This window comes from Labeo rohita, unplaced genomic scaffold (genome assembly GCF_022985175.1).
Source record: "Labeo rohita strain BAU-BD-2019 unplaced genomic scaffold, IGBB_LRoh.1.0 scaffold_182, whole genome shotgun sequence".
NCBI classification, from domain to species: domain Eukaryota; kingdom Metazoa; phylum Chordata; class Actinopteri; order Cypriniformes; family Cyprinidae; genus Labeo; species Labeo rohita.
In genome coordinates this window covers 40,864-60,394 of record NW_026128022.1, presented here as the reverse complement: position 1 = coordinate 60,394, position 19,531 = coordinate 40,864, and the positions used below count along the sequence as shown (strand labels likewise).

The 19,531-nt window shown below is 33.3% G+C and overlaps 1 protein-coding gene across 3 annotated transcripts in view; it reads right to left on the bottom strand.

Annotated features, from left to right (window-relative positions):
* The window catches only part of LOC127158970 (cytosolic phospholipase A2 gamma), a 74,897-nt gene that overhangs the window by 53,808 nt on the left and 1,558 nt on the right, over positions 1-19,531 (bottom strand). Inside the window, exons 2-3 of one of the 3 annotated variants that reach the window (XM_051101912.1) lie at positions 18,114-18,162; positions 17,832-18,030 (exon numbers count right to left, since the gene is read on the bottom strand). In XM_051101912.1, coding sequence (XP_050957869.1) covers positions 17,832-18,030; positions 18,114-18,162 — 248 coding nt within the window. Of the gene's footprint in view, positions 1-17,831; positions 18,031-18,113; positions 18,255-19,531 lie in introns of those variants that run through there. The other 2 variants (XM_051101914.1, XM_051101913.1) reach the window with 2 other exon arrangements.

Sequence of the window (19,531 nt, the reverse complement as noted above, 5' to 3'; positions counted from 1 at the left end):
CTACATCTTACATTTTTTGTGAAAGGTGTTTGATCTTCTTTGCATGTTCACTTAGTAAACACTAGGTAGGTACTTCTGCAGCGATGTAGAACGATTTTGAAGTTGGGGAAAAAAAACGAGATGGGAGTTTTTCAACATACCCTAACTGTATTGACAGAGTTTACGCAGACTTAGACAAGACAAGCGTTTGAGGTTAAAAAAAAGTATATAAATTGCCAGTTTGTTTCGAAAATGGCCGATCATTTTACTAGATAAGACCCTTCTTCCTCGGCTGGGATTGTTTAGAGCCATTTGAAGCTGCATTGAAACTGCATTTTGGAAGTTCAAACTTTGGGGCACCATTGAAGTCCATTATATGGACAGCTTCAAAGGGCTCTAAATGATCCCAGCTGAGTAAGAAGTGTCTTATTTAGCAAAATGATCGTCATTTTTTGAAACAAGTTGACCGTTTATTTACTTTTTAACCTCAAACACTCGTCTGGTCTTTATGATGCGCATGCGTATTCTGTGTAATCCAGGTCAATACAGTCTCTTTTTCTTTTTCTTTTTCAACATCTAAATCATCCTACATTGCTGTTTTGCCTTTTTTTTGTAAAGGGCATTCACTTTGTTAACACTGGCTCTGTACTTTTGCAGTAATGTAGGATGATTTTGAAGTTGGGAAAGAAAATGAGATGGGAGTTTTTCCGACATACCCTAACTGTATTGACCATTTTGAACCGGAAAACCGGAAGTTCACGCAGACTCAGACAAGATGATCATTTGAGGGTAAAAAGTATATAAATTCTCAATTTGTTTAGAAAATGACTGATCGTTTTCCTAGATATGACTCTTCTTCCTCGGCTGGGATTGTTTAGAGCCATTTGAAGCCGCATTTAAACTATATTTTGGAAGTTCAAACTTTTAGGAGCACCATTGGAGTCCATTCTATGGAGAAAAATTTAGGAATGTTTTTCCCAAGAAACATAATTTCTTATTGACTGAAGAAAGAAAGACATGAACATCTTGGATGACAAAGGGGTGAGTACATTATCTGTCAATTTTTGTTCTGGAAGTGAACTTCACCTTTAACTGAATACAACTGATGTTAATTATGAACCGATCACAAAATGATCCAGTTTTTAATAGATATCAATTGTGTTTATGCAGTAGAGTACTTGTATACAATTGTAACTGACTGTAATAATTTACAGATTTAAGCTTTTCTGAAAATCAAGAGTTGTATAAAAATGGCATCTATAACAGTTTAGTAGCAAATTAAAAGTGATAATGTCAATATATAATGTAATGTTTTTGAGTTATATGATTTTTTTTTTTTTTTTTTTTTTTTTGTAATACAGCATCAGCATTACAATTACAGATTGACATTTGTAAGTCTGACCTTTCTTGAAGTTTGGATGCACTCATCTGTAACACAACAGTCAACATTCAAGTTACACAGTCCTACCTTTTTTATTTTTATTAAATGTAAGTTGCAAATAGTGGTGGTTCACCACTAGTATTGTCATTAGTATTGTCAAAGTGTTAATTAGAATTAAAGCTCATTATTAAAAAATGTTGCATTCATTTACATTTACATTACATTTTGTCATTTAGCAGACGCTTTTATCCAAAGCGATTAACAAATGAGGACAATAGAAGCAATCAAACCAACATCATTTATGCTTTTGTTTTCACTTAGAAATATAAAGACATTAGGACTTCTAACTGAATGATGTAAAAGCTTTAAAACATACTCACTGTTCTTATTAACCTTGTAAAATCAAAAGATTCACCAATAACCACAACAGCTGTTTTCTCTCAGATCAGGCAGAAGATGCTCTTTTATAGGACTCTGGATCTCATCAAGGAGGTGGAGATGATGAACATGGACTTCAAACAATAGAAAAACAAAAGCTCTTTCATGAAATTTCTTTGTAACTGGAGAAGAGGGTGAAGCGAAAAAGTTTCATGTGAAAACATTGTCAAATGCTGGACAGGAAAAAATATTTATTCCATAGTTCTGTGACAATATTTACAATAATAAAGTTTGTATATTTATTATTTATTATTGATTGAATAATAATTGTATATTTAGGTATAATTTTTAATTATACAATAATGATTCTGTTTAATAATAACATATATGTTTATATTGTATACAACAACTTTAATATCAGAGAGTTTATGTTGGAGTTAAACTAATAGATTTTAGCAAATGTCTTGTTGTTAAGTAAAAGTAACATTAAAATTTTTGTAACATCCAACCTTTGATACTCTTATATACTCTTACATTCTTTTGATTTCAGCATTTGTTACCATTACTGGAGTTGTGAGGAGCTTTAGCCTGATTGCAAAAGATGAAATGCAAATTAGCAATTAAATCAGTCTCCTTGGAACTCTCACATAAGACTCGTGGACTGTATATTAACTCAGCTTTTTGATTTTTGTCAATCATTATATGTAGTTTTGAATTAAAGAGTTGATGTGGTACTTTAAACACAAAAGTGATTCTTGTTAAACAGTATGTTTTAGTAATGCAGTCCAAGCATTTTAATTAAGATCAAAGTTCAGTGAGGAAATACCAAAAAAAAAAAAAAAAATCCTTCTTGTTTCCACAATCACACAGATTTGTGTCACTGAACACAAGCTACCCTGAATTCACTGTGAATTCACAAAATGTCTATGATAAATGTTAGACTTCTAATTACACTTAAATTTTAAATACATTTTAAATTACTGATTTCCCTTGGTTTCATATTTTGTCGTGGTTTTGTAAAATGTTGTTGTAAAATACATTTGAAATTATGCGTTGTAACCTATCCAAACAAATAATAATAATAAAAATAAGTTAAATAAAGGTATAATAAAAAAAATGAAATATGTAAAAATAAAAGTGCCAAAATAAATAAATAAATAAATATTCTAGGATCAGTATTCATTTTTATAATAATAAAAATAAGTTAAATAAAGGTATAATAAAAAAATGAAATATGTAAAAATAAAAGTGCCAAAATAAATAAATAAATAAATAAATAAATATTCTAAGATCAATATTCATGGCACAGATATTAAATCACTAAAAAATAAATTGTAAACATACATTTTAACATATTTACATAAATTGTATAAATGTATATAACATTTGAAGATCAAACTATTAGTCACCTATGAAGCATTTAATTATTTTTCTAATTATTCCCAAATGCTTTAGAAATGTCTTTTGAATCTTTCGCTGCTTCCTGCCTCGGCCAGTCTTGGTCTCCACCCTGTGAGTCTCTTCAGGCTTCCTAACAATTCTTCTCATGGCAGTTCTTGACACTTGAAACACTTTGATAGTGTGTATATTCTTCTCCTCCTCTGTGAGCATTATCAATTCTTTTTCTCAAGTCTGAAGTAATTTCTTTTGTCTTTGCCATGATGACAGTACATATTATTTTACAAGCTGTTTTGCAAGATACTAATCTTCAGTTTAAAGTGCATTTAGGAGATTATTTAATTAATTAGGCAAGTCACTGGACAACAGTGGGTTGTTCCGTAGCCAGTCAAAAAGATCATTTCTTAAAGGGGCTAATATTATCGACCTTAGGACTGTGGCTGTCCAGGACTGAAGTTGACCACCCCTGGTATAAAAGGTCCATACCTATCCCTTTTAAAATTACATCTAGATTGGAAATTAAAATAATGTCTCATTTTAAATAAATACTAAAAACTTAGATTAAAAATTTACTTAAGCCAGAAAATTACTTTTACTATGGTAATATTAATATTCAGCGATATCTTCAAAAGGCTTTTGAATTTTGGGGCACTTTTTTCTCTGTATAGTGCTGCTATGGCAACTAGTAAACACCATAAATTTGGTTACGCCAGTGTGTGTGGAGATATTTAAACCAGGCGTGTTACAAGTAATCCCGTGTTAGTTTGTGCCCCGCTCACCCCAAGTAGTTTAAATTTTCTGCACTCTATTGCTCAACCTCAATTGTAGTACATGCATCGTATTGTGACTGTGGGTGATGGTCCTATATTTCGGCTCACACAAGACTTTACGCCCTGATTGCCGCTAAATCACCTTCTTTTGTTTGGGTGCTTCTCTATTTCTTTTGGGCTCTCGCCGAACCGCATTCAGGTCGCCCCTAAAGCACCTTCTTTTATGTCACAATATTTCAACATGCAGTAACAACTGAAAAAAAAAATCACAAACATGTGACTATTATTATTATTTATTTCCTTTTTTTTTTTTATTATTATTCCCACAAAATAATTTTACGTTGCCATGATCAGTACTGTATACTCCATCCATACTGTTGCCAGCCGAAGTGTACAACAATGGAAAAAATTCCACTAGCTACTCATGATTACCGAACCACGTTAATAATTAATGAAAATTACTGTTGCCAGCCGAAGCGTAACAACAATGGAACAAAAGTTCCACTAACAACTAGTGATTAACCAATTAGGAACCTACAAGGGGCAAGCGCCGTATTTCCTTCAAGAAACTTCCCAAAACACTTACCTCTTTTATCATAGGCTCTTGCCAGTCTTTCCCACTCGATCTTGGGACAGTGTTCCCGGTTCGTAGGAAGATTCGAGATTCCCCCCCTTTGCAGACGAGCCCCCAACTGTTAGAATATAATATCTAATCAACTGCCGAGATTCAGTTTGGTTGAGTGATGGAGCACAGAGTCAGGATCCTGGACCAGTTAATGAATGACACACACAGAAGTGCAGTTCACTCAAAGGGTATTTTATTAAGAGAGAAATCAAATATATGTAGTAGATACAAGGAAGTAAAAATATTGGTTGTCAGTAGAATGCATTCTGCTGACATCCAATATTTTCACTTCCTTGTATCTAAAGTGCTGGGTTAAAAACCCAACCTTAACCCAGCCGCTGGGTAATTATGGGACAGAGCACGCGTTGGGTTATTTTGACCCAAGTGCTGGGTTTAACCATTTGACCCAGAATGCTGGGTTGTTCATTTGACCCAACCAGTGGGTCAGGTTAACTGTGTTGCTGGGTTAAACATAACCTAAACATTGGGTTATTTGTTGTCTTATTGCCTTGCTACCTTTATTTTTACCAATAATAATAAATAATCACAGAAGACTGTAAAATTATTATTGCTTTTCTGTAATACAGTTAGAAAAACACAAAAAATGCAACTGTAAACATCAATTTAATGAGTTTTATTTCTTTTTAAAACAATTTTCAAATGGGTGCAGCTGTCACACATTTTATCCAACCATTACAGACACATAAAACAACAATTTTAGTAGATCAGTTACTTTAAAACACAAAACTGTGTAAACTAGGCACTGTACTGTAGATTTCGATTCTCTGTCAACATTGCAGCAGCAGAACTCTCAAAAATTATTACCACATGAGAACCATACCAAACATTGTGCTATTAAAACTAAGCCAAACAAAGTGTCCACCAGACAATACATATGACAATTTAAAACATGTTACAAGTGGCCAGAAAAAAACAGTTTTCACACATGAAGACTTATGTCCATCAATATAATATACTGCAAGCTGGAGAAATTCCCAGGCAACGAGTCTGCTTCGGTGGCACAGCCCGTAACAAAGGCGAAGGTCTGGGATGTTGTTGTCTCATCCCCAAGACACAAATCCACCATGCCGGTCCCCACCTGTTAATTATACGACACTTAGTCTTGCAACATAACTAACATTTTAAGTGTATTTTATGAGCATAAACACAGAGGTAAACACAGAAGTAAAACAAAACTTACAGGTTTGTATGTCAATGAATGGCTTCCACTGTTAAACTTATCTCATAATCAAAACAACACATTGAAACACTTTCATATGAAAATTTCTTCAGTCCTTTAAATAATGAAATTATAATAAAAATTATAACGGTATTAATGCAAATGGATCCCCACCCCCATTCAACTACTGCAGGTTAAGTTTAGGTATGGGGTGGGATTCAGGGATGTAGAATATGCTCAAGTACTAATTAACAGCCAGTACACAAACTAATAAGCAACTAGTTAAGTGTTACTGTACCATTGTATTTACCAGTTGATGTGTCAAATACAGTAGAATTTTGTTTCTATAGATTGACATATAATAAGAAATACCTTATCCGAAGTCAAGTCACCCAGCTCTTAATGCACCTTTCCATCTTGCTGGGCATAGGCAACTATTTGGTCTGCAATTGTAACCCAGTCTTCAAAAAGTCTGCCTCTGGATGTAGCTTCCTGAAGTCTTGTGAAATCTGATAAAATTTGAAAAAAAAAAAAACAACAACAAACAAAAACACAAATGTGGTTAAATAAGTTAAAGCTTTTAAATGTTAGATAGATTTTATTGCCATACCAGTAACTATGGTTATTTTAATGAAAATATCAAATTCTGAAACAAATCATGGTTATTAAATGTTACTAAATGATATAACTTACCTTCAAAGGTTTTAACCAGGGTATCAAGCTACACGCTGAAAAGAATAACTTACTGATGTCTGGATGTGATTCTCCGCAGTCTCTGATTTAAAGGAATAGATCCTCTGGAAATCATCATTTACTCCCCATCATGTCATTACAAACCTATGAGACAAGGTTCAAAAAACAACAGGAGATTTTTCTTAAATAATCACACTAACCTAAAAAACAAACATTGACAGCTAATTAAAAATGCTATAATTTAAACAGATGAATAAATGAAAGTCATTTAAACACAAGTGCATATTTTCATTTTAATCCATTTATTAATCTATAATAATTTTTTAATCTATAATAAACTTTAATAATCTATAATACCTTCAGATGTCCACATATTCCCATTCATCTCAACCTGACCATTTCAGTGAATAACAACTTTTAATTTCAACTGAAATCTCTGTCCTTTCAATAAATTAATGTTGTGATGATTTTCCACTGCAGACGGTGAGAGAAGCTGCTGAGATGTGCAAGAAACTAAACATCCCTTTCCCTGAAGTCAGCATTCCCAGTGAAGATGTGAAGAAACCAAAGGACTTCTATGTGTTTAAAGGCAAAGATAAAACTCCAACCGTGATTCACATCCCTCTGTTTAATGTGGTCAACTGTGGAGGCAAGTTTGGATTGTTTATTGAATAAAACTGAAATATCAACTGTGTTCTGATGTAAGTGTGTTACTGTTTCTTCAGATAAACTTGAGACCTGGAGGAACAATTATCGCACCTTTCAAGATCCTTACAGCGCTATGATCACTGATCTTATGGAGGTTGCTGGAAAAAACATCTCAAACAACACAGAGAAGCTGAAGAAACAGATTCAGGCAGTTGTTGGGTAAAAAGGACACAACTGATGACAGTCTGAATGTAAAAGTACAAAACTTGGTGACTTTTGCAGCAAATGTGAAAACACACATACACACAAAAAAATTGAAAAAGCTATATGGTTATTTAAAAAAAAAATGTTGCACTTGTTTTGTTCGCATTCAAAAATGACCCCCATAGGAATTGAAACGGAAATTGAAAATACTGAGCAATTTTTGGTGTGTATGATCTATACCGATCAACCATGATGCTAAATAAATAAATAAACAGGAAACTAAAACATCAAGAGTGTGAAACAGACACACACTCCGACAGAGTGAGTTTGAGACTGTTTAAAAATAAGTCGAGCCAAAAGATTAAACTATAAGAGGTTAAAAACAGACAACCAGATGAATTGAGTTCTGAATCTGATCAAGCATTTCTGTTGATTTTTGTTCAATTTTGATGTTCAAATTAGATTATGTGCATTACTAATACATGAATCGTATACATTATTATGTAGATAATGTACAATAATAGTACATTAATTTAAAAAAAAATTATTATTATACATTTATGGTCTCTGGTCTGTTTTGATCTCGAACAACACAAGTGTGACTGTTAAATGTACAATACCAGAGAGTTAATGATGACACTTTTCAGGTTAAATAAATGAACGTTGCTTGCACTATCAAGGAAGCAACAATGACAACAACTATGTAACTAATGTTCTGTTGATTAAAATAAAGTATCTCTCATCAAGTGTTTCTTATCAATGTTTATACCAAAATAACTTCAAGATTTAATTACTAACAAAAATGTTATATTCCATGCATATTTTATTCACCAAGCTGATTTCAAGTCTGATTGTGATGCAACATAAGGCAGCGGGTCTACTTAACTTTTAACGCATTGCAGGCACTGCCTCCTCTCATGTGACTTCATGTTTAACATGTTAAATGTGTTTCTGCAGGTTCCAGTCTGCTCCTTTATGCTTGACTTATGAATAAATAATCATTGAGAATCAAATCGACCATAACTCAGATGCGATTATAACTACTTTTTTTCCTGGTCATTTGATTTCAGTGCAAATGCTCAATATAAATCTGATAGTTGGCTCAGGATGCTGATGTTATTGATTACTGAGCAACTGTTGTTAAAGCAATGAAATAGTTTGCTAGGATTTCACATGTCAGTAAAATATATTCAGCATTTATAATTACTTTTTTATGTAAAACCCTAAAAGAGGCTACATTTTTATACATTTATAAGTACTTTAAGTAACCGGCTTATTATCGTTGTCGATAATAAGATCTGGTGGAAGTTTTTAAATTGTCAGAATTCTATTTAAATGGGGAATTTTTGAGAATGTGCGACAATGATTTACAAATGAAGGGTTTATTTATTTTTTTTTTATTTAAGTTTAACTTATTAATTGTTTGAATTACACTTCAGTGGCTTTAAAAAAATTCCAGGGAAATTAAATTTTTTTGACTCTTGTGAAATTACTAAAATGACCCATTTCAAATATAGTATGTCCAAAATATTATTATTAATTATTATTATTGTAGCCCAGGGTAAATTTGGGTTAGCCTACTGAATATTTTTTATAAATCTTTCTATACCTGTTTAAGAGTGTGAACCCATTTATAAAGTCTGTATGCAAACACAATTGAGAAAAGCCTTTCCTATCCGATTGGCTGTAAAAGTTATGGTCCCGCCTCCCATACTGGAAGGAGGATTCTTATTGGATGATTAAAGAAAAGAAGAGAGATGCAGTAGTGTATGAGAGCTTTCACCAGTGTTGCCAAGTCCTAGTTTTCCTGCGGAATTGGGCTACTTTAACACTGTTGCCACGGGTTGAAGTGACCCCAATAAGGTATTATTTAGCCCCTGGAATGCCAATTTTATCAGGGGAACCCCGCCAAAAACTTGTATTCTACCTGATTTTTAACAGAACCTGGCAACCCTGGCTGTCACGCAGAGTGATCCTTGGAGTTTCTTCTGGTAAAACTCACCGGTGAAGGGGTCACTTGAGTTGCCTCGTGAGTGTTTTGGCAGGAATTCACTTTATGAGTGTTTTTAACCAATAAATAGATGATCGTTAATAATAAAATCAACCATACCACAGACGTGATTACAACTATGATTGCTTCTGTTCCAATGAATTAATAAACTATTCTCTAAAAATAAGGTTTTGTCCTGGTCATTTGATTGCAACAACACAAATGCTCATTATTGTGAAACAATTACAAACATGATGTGAGGAGATGCACGTGTTTCTAGAGAATCTCCATTCTATGGTGTTTTTGACTGTGGAGTCCTCTTGTGGTCATCAGGTGTAACGTCATCTTTTCGCCTTGGCGTCAGTGTTGCCAACCTAGCAATTTTGTTGCTAAATTTAGCAACTTTTCAGACTACCCTAGCACCTTTTTTCTCCAACAGCACCTAGCAATAAATTTAGCAATTTTTAAAATTTATTTGGCAACTTTTAGCAACTTTTGATAAGCTACTTAAACAATAAAAAGGCACATATTTTCCATCCAAATTACACAAAAAGAGGAAACTAAAGATGCCTAGCAGTACACACATCACGTGACTTCGCTGCTCTGTGCAATTGTTCAATTTAATAATAATAATAATAATTGTTCATTTATGATGCACTTTGTTAGTATTCTTGTACCTGCGATTGTTGATCAGTTAATACACTGTAAGAAAAATGGAAAATATACTGGTAATTTTCCAGGACATTATTCATTATCCATTGGAACCATATAACCACCATGCATAATTTAATATATATATATATATATATTTCATATTAACATAGTAGATTTTGCCCTATTTTACAGATTTTTCTTAGAGTGTAGCAAACTAACTAACTACTAATACACTGCTTAAAGCAGAATTATTGAGAACTTGTAGTATTATTAGTTCAAATCATTCAAAAATGTGTTCAATAATTCAGTGTATTTAAAAATACAGTTATTTATATGTTGACATTATATTACGCATATTATTTTACTTTTTGTTGTTGTTGTTGAGATTTGATGTTGTGACAACTTTGCGTCGTGATGTCACAACATAATTTAGCAACTTTTAGCATCAAATCGACCTTCCTTTAGCAACTTTATGTGAAAATTAGTTGGCAACACTGCTTGGCGTTATTGCCTTAACATGAAAAAGCTTTTATTATTTGTAGTGTGTGTTGATATGAGTGGAAACAAATGGCAAGTCCGTTCACTTGGCTTGCATCTCATTGAATGGGGAAAATCAAATATTCCAAAGCTGTTCACCTTACGATTCAATTCATATTTGAAATCACCAATGAAATCTGACAACAACTGTCTCATAAATTCAGTTTTCTAATGCTCATACAGCGTTAAAAAAAAAAAAAAAAGAAAAAAATATTTTTCAGGCTAGACCATCCAATGCGCATGTGCAGTCCTAAGCGCGCCACTCAGAACGCTGAAGTGACGCGATGACTTTACTAATTAACCATTGGCTCTTTTATTTAAAAAGCGGGAGTGTTCAGCCATTTTGCATATTTAATACCTAATGTTTTGTCGTCTTTGTATATTTAAAGTTTTTGTCCAGTTCGCTGCAGAAACACGTGAGAAACACATTATGGAGTTTGAGGGCTGCAGCTGCGTTCAGACAGACTCGTGTTGTCCACACTAAGTGGAAAATGAGTGAAAATACCACCAACATCAGATCCAAAGATGACAATCCCAGCCTGCGAGGTGCGTTTATATCACAACATCACACATAACATGTGAAGTAGTGTGTAATCAATCAATAACACAGCTAAATCATCTATACATGCATTATATCTGATTATCATCACTGCATCATATATCTATAGCACATGTTGTCATGTTGTACTTTTGAGATTCAAATTCAAATTGTTCCCTGGCTCCTTCAGATTACAAAGTTTTAGTTTGAAAAAAAAAAAAAGAATTACAACTATCACTTTGATTAATATTGAACATTTGTGCTATTTGAAGTCAGTGACAAGGACAAAACCTATAAAACAGTTCATTGGAACAGAGGCAAAGCAATACATTAGTTTAATCAACAAATCACATCTGTTACAGTTTATTTGATTATTAATGATTATTTATTGCTTAATGACAATTGCTGTTGTGCTTTGATTGGCCTATTATACTTTAAACCCAGCACATTCTGCATCTGCACATCTGTCTAAATGAACAAAAAATTGTTAAAGGGAAGACTAATTAAAAAAAAAAAAAAAAACTCAAAACTTAGATATTACCTTTTTTTTTTTAATCAGTTTGGTGAAATAAAGGTACATCTCTGTAACTGATAGTCCAAAAATAAGTCGACTAAAGAACAAAAGACTGTGAATGTGTCAACATTAAGTGTAACTAGAACATAATTTTACATTCAAATAAACAGTAAGGACTTTGTGTCCTCTTTTCAGAACGCTGCATGCCACTGATATTCAGATTTTTCAGATATTCAGAGTCATCAGTTGTGTCCTTTTCACCCAACGACCGCTCGAATCTGCTCCAGCAGTTTTTCTCTGTTGTTTAAGATGTTTTTTCCAGCAATCTCCATAAGATCAGTGATCATCTCAGCGCTGTAAGCACGTTGAAAAGTGGCATATTTGTTCCTCCAGGTCTCAACATCATCTGAAGAAACAGTAGAACACTTAAAATATATTATACATACATTTCAGTTTTATTCAACTAGACAATCTTAACTTGCCTCCACAGTTGACCACATTAAACAGAGGGATGTGAATCACGGTTGGAGCGTTTTGGCCTTTGAACACATAGAAGTCCTTTGGTTTTTTCAGGTCTTCACGGGGAATGTTGACTTCAGGGAAAGGGATGTTTAGTTTCTTGCACATCTCAGCAGTTTCTCTCACCGTCTGCAGTGGAAAAGCAACACAGCATTATTTAATTGAGATTTTATTTGAAATTAGAGTTGTTATTGACTGAAATGGTCAGGTTGAGATAAATGGGAATGCTAGTGGATGCCAGGTATTATAGATAAATATGGTTTAAATAAATGCATATGCACTTATGTTTAAATGGTTTTCTACACCGCATTTATAATTATCTGTCAGTGTTTTAAGGTTAGTGTGACCTCTGGTGGTCACAAGGAAAAAGCAGCAATATTAGTTGGAAAAAAAAAAAAATCTCCTGTTGTTTTCTACTAAACAAAGAGAGAAACAGTATGGAATGACATGAAAGGGAGTAAATGATGATTTCTATGGATCTATTTTTTTAATTTTTATTAGAGTATGTCGTCTTATGAATGCGTGTATTACCATGAAAGGATCGCCGTCACTGAAATCCAGGGAAATGATGAGGTCAATGTGTCTTTCTTCTCTCAGCACTGAAAAGTAGGGTGAGTTCAGCAACAGTCCAGCATCTTCATAGTCTCTCATGTTACTTTCCAGAAGAGCGGCAGGCACTGCTTCATCTGAGGGATCACAGCATATGAGTCTCTGCTTATATTATTCACACTGAATTGTTAGGTGTTATCAGGTTTGTTCTCACCTCTCATTTTGTGGAGGAAGTTATAATTCCTGCCCCAGATCCACTTAGCCATGCATGTACAAATGCTCAAGAAAAGGTCTGAAATATAAATACACAGCAGTTTAGTAAATTATATTGTTTTATATTCTGTATATTGTTTTTCTGTTGATCAGTATTTCATTATTTCTTAAGCTTTATGCTTTAAAGTATGGACGTGTTTTTTTTTTTTTTTTTTTTTTTTACATTTTCATTTCAATCATGGTTTTGGGTGAACAGACTTTTAACGGAAGGACAGAAATCTCTCAGCTTTCATTTGTGCTTAGAAGATGAACAAAAATCTTATGGGTTTGGAGCCACATGAGTGTATGTAAATAATGAGTGAACTGTCCCTTTAAATAATTATGATTTTATGATTTTAAATCAAAAGTTCTTTGGTGGCATCAGTTTGTTAAAACCTTTTTGTTGCTAAGTGGAAGCTTAGCACTTCTCAGTTTATGCATAATAAAATCAAAAAAGAACAATGCTGTTCAAATCTTATACATTGTACAGACAATTCAACTTACCAAAAGGCCCCAAATGGAACCAACTGCAAATTTTTACATACGTCCTCTGTGTATTGCTTCATATACAATTTTGCAGCCTCTTTATCAGCGAGATTCAGTTTTTCAGTTGGAAAAATCAGCTGATGTTTGCCTCCACTGAGTTCTGTAAAAGAAAAAAAACTGTTCTTGTGATCTGACCACCATGCTTTTATTTTTTTTCTGGACATTTGTTTATTAATGTTAAATAACTTTTTGATTGTGTCTATTCAAAAACCGAACCCTGAGAAATATTCACGCTATGATAACTGGACTCAAAAAAAAAAAACTAGTCACCTCTATTTGAATTCTAACACATTCTTACCATTCAGTGATTTTCTGATGGATTGATCAAGATCAGAAGGATCTTTGCCATTTAAAACAGAGAGATTCATGTCCACAAGATCCATGAGCACCTGGTAATACATTTCTTCAGGTGGGTCTTTTGGGTCTTTTGAAGAAAACACAATGAATAAACATTAAAACACACCAAAATGTCTTGAATATAAGTGCTTTCAACCCCCAAGTTCATCAAGTTCAGATATCAGGAGTTTCTCATAAATAAACATATACACAAGATTGTTCAAATCCCACTTGAAACTAAAATGAATTTGATGACATTCTCATGATCTATTTGATAACACTTCACAATAAGGTGCATGAGCAATATGTTACAGTACTTCTTAATCTTAGTTATTGTTAGTAATGTTAATAGACTCAAAAGATAGAACGTAACTATAAATAACAGCAGAAATAAAGAAATGCTTTACCTTCACTCATTCTTTCAAGTGTCTTCTTTTTTTTAATAGGAATTAAATGTGGAAAGAACTCTGTGAGAAAATGAAATCAGAGTTCACATGATAATGAAATGACTTTCAAATTTAAGCAGAACTGAATCTTGAAATGCATCTGCACCTTTTATTTTTTCCCAGAAGAATGTAAAGATCTCGTCTTCATCAGCTAAAGCACTGCCACACAGAGCTGCAGAAAATACATTTATGTTTAAGGGTATACAATAAATGAAACAAAAACATAATGCATTCAAAATGTTAAATATAACAGTTTAAGGCATGAAATTGTCATTTGAGCCCTTAAATTGTTCTTTTAAATCACTGTAATGAGAAACTTTGTTGAAAAACAGGAATTCATTATGCTGTTAAATTACTTTAAATTACTTATATTTCTAACAGGAAACCTGTTTATAGTTTTTGTCTCCTGTGACAGAGTTTGTTACCTTGCAGGTACAGCATGTCCATTTCAGGCTGCTCTTTTTTCTTTGAGCCATTGTCAAACTGACTGCAGAAGCTGGATGTTTCCACAAATGCTCCAGTGAGGGAATAACCTGCTTCATGTGGACTGATCTCAAACCAGGGGTCTGCAGACAGAAAACATGGCCATATAACAGCTGATAAGCTCATACTAACTAACTTTTATTCAGACATAATCCAACACAGACCTCCATCCTCCTTCTGTTTGCATTGCTTGTCAATCGCTGCGTAGATGGGAAACGGGTCTTTACTGAGCTGGTCCCACTGATCTGTGAGTTTTTGTTCATCAATCTGTAGAGAAAAAAACGTGTGTACAAATGTGGCATTTTATGAGTAAAACAGTACAATGACAGTGAAACAGTTTTTGAAAACTATTGCCAACATGCACTGATTAAACTTTTTTTCTGTAATGCAAAGTGTGGGAACAATTTGTATAATATGTAGGCTAATCTATTTCATAGTGTAATTGCTGACAAAAAAAAAATAGCCTATTATTTGTCTTGCTGATGGGCCTGCTTGACAACTGAATACGTTTTACAGAATAACAATGTGTGTTTGCTAAATTACTTAATGCCAATCCAATTAACAGAAGATTATTATCTCATAGAACCAGCAATCTAATTTTTAATAATTCCATTGTTAATATATTATAATCAGTGCTCCCAGTTTTTTTTTACATCATTTTCTTTTTCTCAAATAAAACATTGACATTATTAGTTTACATGCACTTGCAATAAAATTGCAGAAAATAGTACAAATCATAAAAGAAACCAGACAGGAATTACCACTTCTGTGACATGTTTTTGCAATCATGTGAAGTCAGTACAATTGTAACATACTAAAGAATGCAAACTCACAGTGTTATTTTAAAATACATTTGTATCCTTCAGATAATAGACTAAATGTAATTGGTTTTTGATTATTCATGATCATCCCAAACGATGCTAAAATAAGTAAAAATAGCGCTTTGGCGAACGTCACCAAATCATACACAGAACAAGTTCTGAAAAAAATTCTAAGATAGATTTGTGATCACTTTAACCCTGCAGTAAAAGAATGGAATTAGGGATGATGATCATCATATGATGATTACAAAATGTTATTTCCAAAATACATTTGTTAATCTGTAAACCAATAGGGTTTAAGATTTCATGTAGAGTAGGCAGCTCTTGCAACCAATTGTGAAGCCCTTTAGACATGCCCCCACACTCTGATACGCCCATTTCTCCGACCTGCAGCTAAACGCTATGGTCATAATTTAGTAAACAGGAAAGATTTGAAAGCAGTTTCAACTCAAATTAATAATTAATATTCGCATAATTGTTTATTGGTGAAATCCGTGGTATAACTGTTCATTATCCCTTAAAATGTTGGTCTTATTTTAAGTTGTTTAATGAGCTAATAAAATAATCAAACGCAAATCAATATTTTGTGTCTAATTATGTGCTTTTGTGGCAGGTAGACGTGTAATTAGCGGTAAATTCACAATAGAGGGTTTGCACTTACGTCACAAACAACAGTATGGACTGCACAGTTAATGTACCACTGAATACATTGTTCTGCTAATTTATGCTATGTCTAAACCACGGAACAAAAAGATGCTAAATCCAGTGTTGGGAAGGTTACTTTGAAAATGTAATAGGTTACAGATTACCAGTTACTCTATTTAAAATGTAATAAGTAGTGTAACTTTTCACTCACTTTATTAAAGTAATGTAACTTATTACATTTGATTACTTTTTGATTACTTTTTAAAATTTCTAATATTTTCAACTGAAGCATTAGAACAGGCAGAGTTAACCGAGCCGTGTAATAATTTAATTTAAAGCACAGCCACCACAAATTCAGACTTAACACCTCTTGTTTACTTTGAGATCATTCTGAGGTTAAATACAGATTTTAAATCATGACAAGAAATAGTTTAATAGCTATGATACTGGTTTTGAAATCAAGTGTTTGCATAGTTATGACAGAAAACACTGGCATCTAACAATGCCTTGGGGGAAAAAAAAAAAAAACAGTTTCTCCTAAAATAAAGTATATGCATAAACCCAAATAGGAAATAAAACAGTTATTGAATAATCATGTGTCCTATTCTGTGTCCTAAACTCCTGAAACATTGGTATCTCATTTTAGAGCAGTCAATGCAATTTATGAAAGAAGTCAATTAAATCTGTATGTGTCTGTGTGTGTGGAAAAAAATCAGATGTAACCCCAAGGTAACTGTAATTTAATTACACATTTTTTCTCAGTAACTGTAACTAATTACAATTACATTTATTTTGTAATTAAATTACGTAATTCCATTACATGTAACTAGTTACTCCCCAACACTGGCTAAATCATATAGAGGAGGATTTACACTCTTAAAAATAAAGATGCTTTAAAAGGTTTTTCACAGCGATGCCATTGAGGAACCATTTTTGTTTCCACAAAGAACCATTCAGTCAAAGGTTCAAAGAACCATCTCTTTCTTACTTTTTTATAATCTGAAGAACCTTCTTTTGCCACAAAGAATCTTTTGGGAAACAGAAGGGTTCTTCAGAATTTAAAGGTTCTTTATGGAACTATTTAAACAAAAGGTTCTTTTATAGCACTGTGAAGCACCTTTATTTATCACCTATTATTTTTAATAGTGTAGTAAGCAGGAAAGGGCGCAATATTTTGATAAATTAAAGTTAACAGGTGGTAACAATATACAAGCAGTGTTAATTAAGATATTAGCCTAAGATTTCACCTACCTGACTGGAAATGATAAGCACAAACATGAATGTTGTCAAGATTCTTGCCCTTGAAATCCTGGTTCAGTTTGGCCAACCACAAATGCCTTTTTGTTATAACTTTTGTCAGTCTATAATACTCCAAATGTTTTTCCAAGTCCAATCAATTAGTACAGCCCAAAACATGACAATAATTGACCATTTTCAGCAGCAATAATCAGCTAAATATGCAAGTTCTGTTCAGCTCAGTGGCATCTGTTTACATTCAGTGTGCCAAAATGGCTCATTGATGACGCTTTGTGAAAACACTCTATTTATAGTTATCACAAATTACTTCTTTCCCAAAATGTTGTTAAATTAAGATGTGCAGCTTACAAATCTCAGATTTTCAATGTGGTCTGAAACTTTGTGGGTATACTATAACAGGTAGATTTGTAGTATGTAATTAGGATCAACAGTCTATTTAAAAAATACAGTACTTGTTTAAGACTGAATGTTGTGTTATGAACAGTTACCTCTTTCACATATTCTGTGATAACCATCACTGCCCAGACGTCAGTCAAGCTGAAGTTGTCTTTCTTGTGATATTTCTTCAGTTTGGCATATGCGTCTCCCCAGCTAACTTCAGGACCGCTGAGTCTCTTGATGATTTTGTCTTTCACGGTGTCTAGTTTGGTGGACCAGTCTGGTTCTTGGTATAAGGAGGCCATGCACCTTCAGAGAGAACATACTGCTGTCATTTTTGACATTCAACCCAATTCAATCTCTCTGTGTTTGTTGTTTCTCAGGGTTCGTACCAGGTGGATCCAGAGACTCCGCTCAGATAAAGGATGCAGTCCAGAAGACCTGCTTTATCAAGCTCAACCAGGGATCCCAGCAAACCCACCATGGCTCTTTGTCCTCCTCCAGAACCCAGTAATGCAATGTGAGGCACCTCATTCTGAAACACACACAGTTTGATTGTGCAAACATGAGCTACAACACCATTTAATGGTCATTTCAAGAAAGAACAGTAGACAAATATACTGTGTAAAGTATAAGATGTTTGACCTGACTGCAATGTATCTCGAGTTCCTGCAGGCTTTGAAAAACAGTTTCTCTCCTTTTGATTACAAACTCCTCCTCATTTGTGTGTAGAGAGTGTCCGATTCTCACCTCACCACTGCATTGGCCACAAAACAAACAGACAGACAGACCAATGCTGAATTTAACATCACTTCTGTTTCAGGGTTGAAATCCACCATAGAAATGGCCAAATTGTCCCACCCAGTATTTGATATTTGACAAAGTTTTAAAAGTTACATTTTTAAACTGGTCCCCCTTAGCAGTCTAAATGTGCTCATCAGTGCCAAAATTATTGAGATGGCCAATCAAATCAAAGAGGGCGGGGCTTTATTGTTCACAGCAAATCCAGCATTAGAGATGTTAGAGAGTGCAAGGTAAGATGTAAATTGCAGAATATTTAACAACTGTGTTATGATAGAAATGTTAAATGACCAACTACTTGACTTTTTGTAATTGAAAATGTAGTCTGGCATTTACATGATTCGTGTAATGTGACGAGATGAGAAGAATTTTTTCGTTCTACGGTTTCAAAATATAAATAAAATTTAATGTGTGCATATTTAAAAAAAAAAAAAAAAAAAAAGTTTAAATTGGTTACTTTACAAAAAAAAAAAAACTGTTTCTCTTTCTTTTTCTTATCCTAATTACTTTTAAATACTTTATTTATTTAATTCCTTTAAATTAGTAGTTCATTTCCATTGCTATTGCTTTTCAATAAAAAGACCCCACCCCCATTCATGGCCTTGTGCTATTTAATATGTTTTTTATTTTAGATTGAAAACTACTATCTCTAAACTTAATTTTGAAGTTGTTCACAGAATGATCTAGTTTGTAATAGACATTAATTGTGTGAGTAATGCTGTGCAGTACTTATATATAATAAAGTGTAGAGCTTCCATCATTAACAATCTGAGCAGTTACAAACCTTTTCTGGTGTTTAGATGGACTCATCTGTAAAACAAGAGAGTTGACATTGAAGTTACAAAAATGTGAAAATGATTAAACCAATTCTTTTGATGAATGTATCAAAAATGCGTAAGTCATACCTCAAATGTCAATTATTAAGCCACTGTTTTTTTTAATAGTGTATATAGTCTTTAGTTTGCAAGTCACTGGTATTGGCCAAGTTTTAATTTAGAGTTAAATTCAT